This window comes from Teleopsis dalmanni, chromosome 2 (genome assembly GCF_002237135.1).
Source record: "Teleopsis dalmanni isolate 2A chromosome 2, ASM223713v2, whole genome shotgun sequence".
Classification (NCBI taxonomy): domain Eukaryota; kingdom Metazoa; phylum Arthropoda; class Insecta; order Diptera; family Diopsidae; genus Teleopsis; species Teleopsis dalmanni.
In genome coordinates, this window is record NC_051847.1 from 117,631,749 (window position 1) to 117,642,970 (window position 11,222).

The 11,222-nt window shown below is 26.2% G+C and overlaps 1 protein-coding gene across 1 annotated transcript in view; it reads right to left on the reverse strand.

Moving 5' to 3' along the window:
• Positions 1-11,063: 11,063 nt before the first annotated feature.
• LOC119675545 overlaps positions 11,064-11,222 on the reverse strand; it is a gene marked incomplete at its 5' end in the record, with an annotated part of 61,055 nt that continues 60,896 nt past the window's right edge. Inside the window, 1 exon segment of the mRNA XM_038086752.1 lies at positions 11,064-11,098. Within this exon segment, the coding sequence (XP_037942680.1) occupies positions 11,064-11,098 (35 nt within the window).

Consider the following 11,222-nt stretch of genomic DNA (forward strand, 5'->3'; position numbering starts at 1 on the left):
TCATTGTTGTTGTCACTTTAGTAAGATTGCATTCAGTACGACTAATTATTCATTATTCATTAATAACCGACACCAATAATTTACTTCTAAAAATGAAAATATCTTTTTCTTTATGTAAGTTTTTCTTTGAAGTTGTTTAATTATTCATTGAAATATATATGCAAAATAATTACATAGGTATATGTATTACGTACTAGTAATATAAAAAATTTAGGTGTTGCGGTTATAGTCTGCGAATATAAAAAACAAACATAAAAATTATAAATTTAATTATAAACAGTTTGCCAGTTGCTATATATGTTTTATTAGTAATATTTATTCTGTTCATTTATTTATTAGTTTATATATCTTTTAATGCAGTATGATTTTTATAACTTCCTGCAATAATTTTTTTTAATATTTGAAGTTGATAATTCATTTTTATTTCACTGTTTTCCTATTTGGTTACCTGAAAATTTTCACTTGTAATGCTTGAGTAAATCGTCATGAAATAAAAAAAGTATAAAAACGTTAATAAAAATTGTACAACAAAGTAAAAGCATGAAAATATGATGTAACTTGATCGAAATCTAAACGAAATCTGCTGTAACAGACTAAAAATATTTTTAAAAAAATTGTTTAAAAATTTTTACACATAATATATAATACAACAAATATTGTACTAATAAAAAGTTAATTAATAAGTTAAGAGTTCTTTATATAAAATACATGGAGGGTGCATACGATCTTTTTTAATTAGAATAATACTATTTAATAATTATAAAACAAGCAAAAATTATTACTGGCTTACATCTCACATTTGCACTGCCCGGTCTAATAAGCATTATAGGATATTTTGTAGGTTATAGCTTGATATTTCAATATATACATTATGTAGTTTAATGCGTGCGTGTTTATATTTCTTGTTAACTTCAAAACATACGAGTACATTTTTCTATAAATAATTTATAAATTTTAATTTTTACAAATGTAAATAGAATGCTATCACTTTAAAATTTAATTAAATTTAAAGTGGTGTGAATTTCTAATCATCCACTCTTCACCTTAACTAATCTATCTTCAAGCCTCAATTACTCTCAGAAGATATACGACTACCTTTTCAAAGTAGTAAGACAGCCTTGCTATGGTTTCCATATACAGGTCTTTTAAACTGGCAGAGTTCTAACATTGACTTGATTGCTACACTGCCAGGACTATTATGCCGACAGGATTGTTACATTGACATCGTTGTAACACTCACATGGTTGTTATATTGACTTAGTTGTTATACTGACAGGTTTGGTGCATGAATAATGATTTTACATTGCTTAGGATAGTACAGTGACTTGATTGTTAAACTGTTAAATTATTAAATTATATAATTATTAAATTAAATTATTAAGTTAAATTATTAATGACGCTAGTAATCTTATCATGTGTGTTTATTGTACAAATTTACTAACACATATCACAGAAGTACACCATTAGGTAATAGACTTTCAAAAATACAAAACATCAAACAGAGTTATACTATTTTGAAACAAATTCAGAAAAATTTTATATTAATTTCTAGTATCTTTTCTCAATTTATTTTGTATGATAAACTAGCATTTCAATTTTTTTGAGGTGACTACTGACTGCTTGCATATACCATATACTATCCATATACTCTTTCAAAAATTATTACTGTTTCTTTGTAATAAGATGATTGCATTTGTGATTAAACCATATTAGCTAAAATCCCTTTAATTCAGGTTTCGGTTATTTTATTAACCATAACACTGATTTTATTATTTTTTAATTATTTTTTTATGAGAAAACAAATCAAATGTGGGATTCACAAGTGTTGGGGTTCTGGCTTATTTCATGATTTCAGTCATGACATAAGCTGCTTCTTTTCAGTACACTTGTAGCTTATCTGAACTTAAATTCTTTCATAATAAATTGATTATATATTCATAATATGGACTGGACACCTAAAGTGCATCAACCTCACATAGAGTACTTTCAAAATTTTACATATCTTAAAACTTTAATGGGGACATTTATTTTGGATGTCGTTTACCAAGTTAGCCTGTAAAATGCTGGTTCGCAATAATTATTGACTCTCTTTTCTTAGAAGTGGCTTGAAGTAATGTTTATTAAATACTAAGTTATATTTAAAAGTTGTTGTATTTTATTGTCAATCATATGTGTTTAAATAAATTCCTGATTCGCTTTATAGGCCAGTGTATGATTTTAATGCATTTGATATTTTTAAACTTGTTCCAATACAATTAAATTGAAGTATGTTAATTCCAAACTTGAACTGCATGTTCGAACTCCCAATTGACCCATTTATTGCCAAAAATGCAGTTTTCGATTTATAATTATTTTTTTTTTTAAATTTAATTCTGCAAAAATATTTATTACACTGTGTTAACATAATTAACAAATATACATACATATATATATACAACAGGTTTATTTATTTTGAATAATTTAAATTTGCTTATTCGAAAGTTATAAATTATTTATGTATTAACTTTGATATATAATAAAATTATACGAATTGTTGTCGTTGGTAAATGTATGAATTGTGATTAAAGAAATTATTTTTATCGTTTTTTCGAATAAACGCCACACAGTCGGTAAATATCGGAGAACAAAAATAAACAAATGCGATGATCAAAGTAGACGCTGACGTCTTTTTATCTGGTTTTAAGCAAAATTTATGCAAATTTATGCTATATCAATAATATGGAATTATGTACATATATGTATGTAAGGTGTATTGAAAAAATATACATATTACGAAAATACGAAATTGCGTACGTTCATTTTTTTTTTACTTCCAAAGCACGAGATTAGTTCGTAAATCCCTTAATACGTAATACAAATAATATTTAATTATAAGAAATTGGATTTGCTTATTAAATCTATTTTATGTTTCATGTGATTTGTTTAATATTATAATCAAAATATTTGCAACTACTTCTCATATACTTAATACTTTAATATATTTAAATAGGTTAGGAACTGTACGTGCAAAGATTATTCGTAGTAAGCTAAATAAACGCTGATATCAAAAAAGTATAGAATACTTTACAAAATAATAACAAATCGGTTTTAAATTGCGAAAATACCCGTAATACATTTTAAAATGTAGTAGTAGGCGTAGTAGAGGTTATCTCAGATCCTGATTTCTGGAGGATCCCAGAAGTAAGAGATGAGAACTGATTATTGGGTACATATGATTATTACGTATATATAGGAAATTAGATATTTTTAAGTTAATTATATTGTTACACATGTTTAAAAAGAGATAAATAAAACATAGAAAAGTACCAAAATTCTTAACCTAGTTGTTAAATTCAATTTTTTAAATAATATATGGTATAATTTTTATATTTTATTTTTGTAATTTTTTTTTTTAATAAATCATTATCAATCTAACGAGGGTTGTGCGAACATTTTTAACCAAAATAAGTAGTTTATTATTTTCTTTTTTTTTGTGGATATTCATTAATAAGTCCTTTCGAACCAAGGATAAAAATTCGACTGTACGTCGATTTAAGACTAGTAATTCACATTTTTCTTCATCTCCTAAAAGAGTTCGTCAATGACTTTTTTATTATAAACCTTTTGTATAAGTATCTTGTAACTGAACCATAACTATATACTCTACAATATATTCTATACTTCCAACCTATGCGATATCAGTTCACATTAAGTCCACATTATTTATGTAACTTTAGTTTTTCATTCCTTGAATTTTTTCCGTTAAAAAAAAAGTTGTTTTTAGTCAATATCCTATTCAATTCTCTATTGTGCCTAAAAACTCCTCTGTGGTAATACCACCGGTTCACTTCTTAAAGCTGAGTTAGCTGTCATTGATATCTATCTGTATATTTAAGTAAATATTTTTGCTTTTCTTTGTTAGCATAAAAGCAAAAATTTAAAATAAGTTACGAGTATTTGATTTAAAAAAGAAAAAGTCCGTTGATATGCAATTTTTTATGCGTAAGGTTTATATACTTCTCACAATTCCGTACTCTTTTGGGAATCGTTTGGGGCGAGATTCGAAAATGGGCACTTAACATTTGTGTACGTGCCAAGAGAAATTATTGTACAGTTTAAATGTATTCAAAAGTAATTTCCTATAATTGGCAATAGTAAAAACACACATATTGTAAGTAAATTATATAAAATAAAAATGTTAAAAATATTTCTGAGCAATAAATAGAAGTCATTAGTCAATTTTCTAATTCATGTGCCGGACAAACAAAAGTTAGCATGAAAGATTTTGATGCAAAAAATGAAAACCTAAAAATAAACGAATTAGCAGTTGATTTTTTTGATAAATAAAACCAAAAATAAAATTAAATTGGTTTACGTTTGACGACATGAATTCACAATTACGTTGATTTAATTATTGTGGCGCAGAAAGCAAATTCAAATGAAAATTGCACGAATCGTTTCAGTTCACTTCAACTGACTACTCTTAATAATTGCAAGCCTGTCAAGCAATTGACAACTGACATTTCATACGATTATACGCATACGTAAATACTATAGATAATAACAAATATCAAAAAATTTATTTATTTATTTACCTGCATTTCATTTTAGAAGTAAAGTAATTGTTACTCTTCTACTTTGTTATTATTGTATCCCATCTAAATTAATGATAACTTATTAAAAAGTTTAATGTTTGGAACGAACGTTATATTAAATAAAGCCAAAGTCTTCAAATAAATAAAAATTGTAATTATTATTCTAAATGCTAATAAATTTATCAAAATATATTTTTTCAAATATATCACTTGTGGAAATATATCACTTAAATGAGATATATTAAAATGATTTAATATATAATTAACTAAAAAAGTAATAATTTTTATGATTTTATTTTAGTGTTAATCCTAAAGGTTAAAGTTTTCTAAAGTTGCTATGGAAAATGATGTAGTATTATTTAATATTGTTTCTAATTAAGCTAGACTTCTTAATGTGATATAAAAAATTATTTAAAATTACTCAACTTTGAATTTGTAATAATATACGTAGCATGTTCAGCGTGTTTACATGTATTTAGCCAACTCGCAACATTCGTGTATAAATACAATTTATATTTATTTTTTTATTTACAAATAATATCATTTAATTAAATTTTGCTTCTACACATATTGTATTCTATCTTATTTTTTTTTTTTTTTTTCTTTGAACTGACACTTATGACACCCATTTAGCCACCGTATCCAGCGGTTACCTATACGTACTTTACACGAGCTAATTGCTAATTAAATTTAAATACCAACATCTAGCTATATTTTAAAAAATGTGTACAAATTCAAGGTTATCTGTTTCGCATTTAATATATCAACACATCTATGCATTACAGGTAATGCTAACATGCTAACATCTACAAAAAGTACAATAATAGTTTTATTAAATAAATTATATTTAGCCTTATGCTGACTCTACCATAAAGTTATGTAAAAACATAAATAAAATATATTAGTGATAGGGATTTTAATTAAGTTTTTATTTCGATATATTACCATTAGATCTAAAATACCAGATCCTTTTAAGATAATTTTCAATGACTTGTCGGCACATAGTTGGCAATAGCTCTTCGATAACTTGTTAGATGTTCGTTATCAAAGTATTGAGACTTTAGAGACCACTCATATAACCACAATTTTTTATATAACCCTCAAAAAAGGAAAATTTTCAACATTTTCTCTTGATTTTGTGGTCAAATTCACATCACCAAAGCATAATATTAGAGATCCATACAATTTGTTGCGCATGAAGCTTGAAAACAGCATCATCATGTTGGAACCGCTTATATCCACATCGATACCTTTAAAATCACACACAAAAAATTGAAAATCATGTGGCTGTGTGGATTTATATGTTATTATACTTTTCACTTTTTGTGCATGTACTGGCCTACACTTTCTTGGGAATACTCACTGCCTTAAATACGGCAATTTTGTTTTTTGATCTATCCACCAATTGAAAATTTTACGTTATCACTGAAGAAAATTTGATGCATGAACACCTACTGTAGTGACGTTATTTTTGTAGTAAGTTTTTACAATTATAACACTTGAGCGGTGGTTCACCGATTGAAAATTGGTAAACCTTAAACTAAACATATGACAGCCTTTATAAAATAAAACGTTGTACATAAAATATTTACAAAAACACGTCAGAAGATAACGACGGTAACACTCCAGGTTAGCAGAAAGAAACGCAATATCTTCGCTAATTGGTAGAATATGTACCCATAGTGGTGAACTGGAAGAACTATCTGACAGGAAACTTGACTTATTGACAAATTATATCTTATATGGAAGCAGTTCAGAATCATTTAGATTTAATATTTTAGTTTTAATATTATTATTAACATATTAGGTAGAAGGAGAAGGTTGACAGATTATCAAATTCAAAAAATTGGTTAGTACAATTTTCATTTTCAATTAGTAAATCAGGGGCGGAATTTATAACACTTTAAATTACTTTCATAACTCTTTAGATATTTTGCCAGAGTAACAAGATTACGCTGAAATTAACACCTGTTCAACCTGATCAAGAGTAAATTTAGATTGAATTCAAATTTACCAAACGTTATAAGTGTCCCGGCTTCGAACCGGAAATATATATCGGTTCGGTTCCGCTTTTCGCTACGACAAAGATATCGTTTTTTTTCGGTTTTCGGTTCGGTTCCGGTTCGAAGTCCTGATTTAAATAATAAAATTAATTTAAACCATGCTCACAATAAATTCTAAATAACACGTGTACCCATGATATTATTTTATATTAGGGGTATTTAGGACGTGCTCGGTATCGAGTTTTTTCGGTTATTAAGTCATGGTTAATTTTTTAAATTAAAAGTTATATATGTTCTACTTGTTATAAATCCATGATAACGCTAAAAATATAAAATATATGTTTACATATATGAAAAAGTTAAGAATTGATGCTAAAATTGGAAAGTTAATACAGTGATGAAAATATAACGACATTAGTGAATTCCTGGAATTAGATATAATATATAACGAAAATAGAAAAGAGTAGTTTATGTTATACTAGTCTAAATGAAAAGAGTAGTGTTACTGTATATCGAAACTATGTGCTAACAAGTCTTATAATATATATGTACATACATATACACTATCGCAGAGGTACAATAATGAAATTATCGTCGAACATATTCGAATATCTAAACATATTCATATTGAGGCAATTGACTAAAATGTTATTTTTATTTTTCTAATTACATACTCATTTCCAATCTACACATGTTATATGCAGTTTAAGATAATAAAGCAAAATAAATTATATTTGCAAATAAATTTTTCTGATAAAATAATGAAAATTTTGAATTTTCGCTAAGTCATTAACATTTTAAACATTATAGTAAATGTACAAACATATATCAAAATTATTTTCTATTTATTTTATCTTTTGGTTTTTTAATTTTTTAAGTCTCATCTCAGAATTTACATACATTTTTGATGCACGCCGCTTTATTATTATTAAATTTAGCAAGTCAATATTATTTATATAGATATTTTTAGCAACGTTCCATTTATATAGTGAAATACATATATACATACTCATGTACAGCTATTTCTTTATTAATTAGTACTAAACAAGTGAGTAAATATTTTTTTTAAAAGTTATTTAAATTAACAAATTATTTAAATAGTAAAATAAATTTAATTAATTCACACATGTTGATAATATGCAATAAAACTTGTTCGGCGGTGAAAATTTTGCTTCTCCATTGAGACAATTTTGAAATTAGCAATTAATGCGTCACGCATCAGGTTATTATATTCAAATTTAGTGCAGTCATGTAATTATGGCTAAAAACTGCTTAAATTTTTTATATTACAATTGACTTTTTTTCCGAGTACCCAAAATATCCATTTGGTCCATTTGGTAATGGTCACATTCACTTTCCGATATCTTGCTATTGTTGTTATAAACGTCGGAATATTCACCTCTTATTGTGGTAAAGGCTGTATGTTATGTTAAAATTTTCTGGAGCATGTAGTAAATTATGATGATGATAATGATGAAAAAGATATTAAATATATATTTGCAATATTATTTGCAGTGCTATTGTAATTGTGAGACAAATGTCAGATGTCATCGAGCGATGAAAACAGAGATCTGAGACGTGTGATGTTACAGATCTCTCGAAAAGAGGGAAGAAGAAAAATTTCGGAAAGGATGGCTAGAATAAATGGAATACTAGAGAGTATAAATTCGAATTCATTAAAATCAAAATTTTTTTATTTAACCTTTACAATCCCAATTTTTCTATTTTAACCTGTTATTACTAAAGATCTTGATGCGTAGGAGAAAACGGGTTACAGATTTGAGCAGACTCAAAAACTGTTCAAAAATCAAAACAGAGAAATAAGAGACTTTATTGTCAAAAGCATATTGAATATCACGTAAAATTCCTTTTCACTACTCTTTGTTCTCAAATATAATTTAATAATATTGCTCAGATATATATGTAGTATTGTTTCACTTTTAAAAAAATTGTTTTCTAGATATAGTGAATAATCTATATAATGGAAATTGTGAGCGTATGTAAATGTTCTTCAATCTTGGAAATTATGTGTAAAGGACAATAATTATTCGTTATAAGATCGAAATGGGTTTATGGCTTATTTGTTTTGGAGATAAATAATATTTGTAGATATTTGTGTGTGATTTATTTTGATTAGTTAATGTTTACAACCTTTGTCTCAGAGTTGAGTTATTTCAAATATGATAATGATGTGGTAATGACAGTTTGAATAATACGTCACTTACCTATGTCGAAATTTTTAGTGAAATATTTAAAGAAGGGTTAATTAAAGATCTTCAAAAGTTTTTTATGTAATTCATATAGAATTTATTATTAACGAACATTCAGTTTTGTTCTAAATTCTTAAGAATTATTGTTTATTGTCATTAGTCAAACATTATATTTAAGCTAATATATATGTATTCACAATTTTCTTATATATTATTTAAAAAAGAAAAAGTTAAAGCTAAATTTGGTTACAGTCACGTTTTGCTTTTAGGAACTTTTTTGTTTTATTATTAAACAAATTATTAACGTATTTATGAGAAGAGTTAATGGATTAACTTTACAAATCAATTAAAAATACGTTATAAATTTTATTTTTCATAAATACGAGTATATTAAATTTAAGTTAAACATTTAGTAATCGTGAAAAAAGATCATTACTATTTTGAATTTAGGTCATATGATTGCCGCATTAATAATACCTCAGGCATTAATGTAAATAATTTTTAGTTTTTTTATCACATTTTCTAATATAACTTAACTAATTGCAAATTAAATTTCACTCTTTTTGGGGTAAGTCAAACACCTGTTGGCAAATATTTAGAATGTAAATAAACGCTTATAATGACTGTGAAGATATTAAATATTTTTTTAAAATGTGGTCATATGTATGGAACGAATTATTTTGTAGGCCATAACATATGTATATATCCACAAATAAAATCATTTTTTTATTAAAAAAATACTTTCTTAATTAAAATTTTAAATTTAATTTTATTTAAGGCAAAGTCAGCAGACCTACTCGGTATGAATAGAAATTATGCTTTACTTTTACAAATATCTCTATTTTTCAAAAAGCAATGGAAACTCTTAAAATACTAAATAGTTAAGACTTAATGATTCAAATTACAGACAGGGTTTAATTGCAACAGTTCATTCATTTAATGACATAGTCCACAGTACCATATTTACAAAGTACCATATTTACTAATATGGTACTGTGTTCTAGGGTTAAAACATATTAGTAAATATGGTACTGTGCATATAAACATAACATACATAAAACTTTGTTATTTCTATTTTGATTTCACATAAGTTACAGAAGTCAGATATCGATAATTTGGCTTCACTAAGTTCAACTACATATTTTATGACTATGTTTTCAATTGTTAATAAATATAATTATATTAAAATAAATTAAAATTAAATTAAATTCTAAATAAACGTAATACTTACTGACTTTTAGTAGTGCTCATAGGTAATTTAATATTTTTTAAAATTGAAGACTGCTCATGTTCTCAATGAGTTGATAATGAGATGATTTTTTCCCTCTTTTCTCCAAAGTTGTGCTCAATACGAAAATACTATACAGCTATGTATAAAAATACATTATAGGAATATTATTTAAAATTACAATAATCACATTTAATTCAATATAGATATAGGTTTGCTTACCCATCTATTATGTTATTAATTACATATTTAAAAAAAATGTGTATTGTAAATTTGAATGGAGTTATCCTTAAATAGAACTTTTTAACAATATAGGTTGGGTTAGGTTATACCTGCGATCCCAAGGGATCCAATTAGGTCTATAGGCCCATTGTGCTACCGTATTATTAAAAACCCAAGGGTTAAAACCATTTAGAACTTTTGGCAAAGCTAAACGTCGCCACGATCCTCAACGAAGAAAGCCTCTAAAGTGTTGAGGAGGCGAAGTAGGTAGGAGGGACTTTTATCGTCCTCACCACAACTGCGGCAGATATGGATGAAAGGGAGATTTAGCCTCCTAGCATGGTTACCTAAAATAGAATGTAAGAAAACTTACTGATAGCAAGACTGATATCTCTACAGGACATATTGATGAGAGAGTTTGATTTCCTGTTTGCATGATGCCAGTTTGCATGATGTCAACAATATGTCCAGATTGTTTAGGTATTCCGAGTGGTTTCTTGAAGTACCTTTTTAACAATGTAACAAGAGTAACAAAACAAATACACGTCTTATGTGTTATTGATGTGAAATACATATGTAAATTCAAATTTCACTTTTTATTTTAAAGTATTTTAATACTATATAGCTATTATTAGGTTGACACTTTGAAAATGTAAACTTCATGCTTATTGAAGTGGATGCTTATTTTGTTATTTTGAGTGTGCACTTAGATCTGTTGAAATATAAAAATTTCTGTACAAATCATTTTGCAAAATTTCTTAGAATGAATGATGTCTTGTTCAATAACAACAGCTAAGTTAACAAGTGTCAACATTTACAGATGTTTCTAACACGGAATGACAACATAATAAACATTAAACACTATAATAAAAATTCAATTTATATTATGTAAATGATTAATACGCGTTAAGGGTTAATTAGTTTAAATTTTTGATGCTGTCTATCCGGATAATTCAGTTTTAACTGGATTAATACAGATGTAATT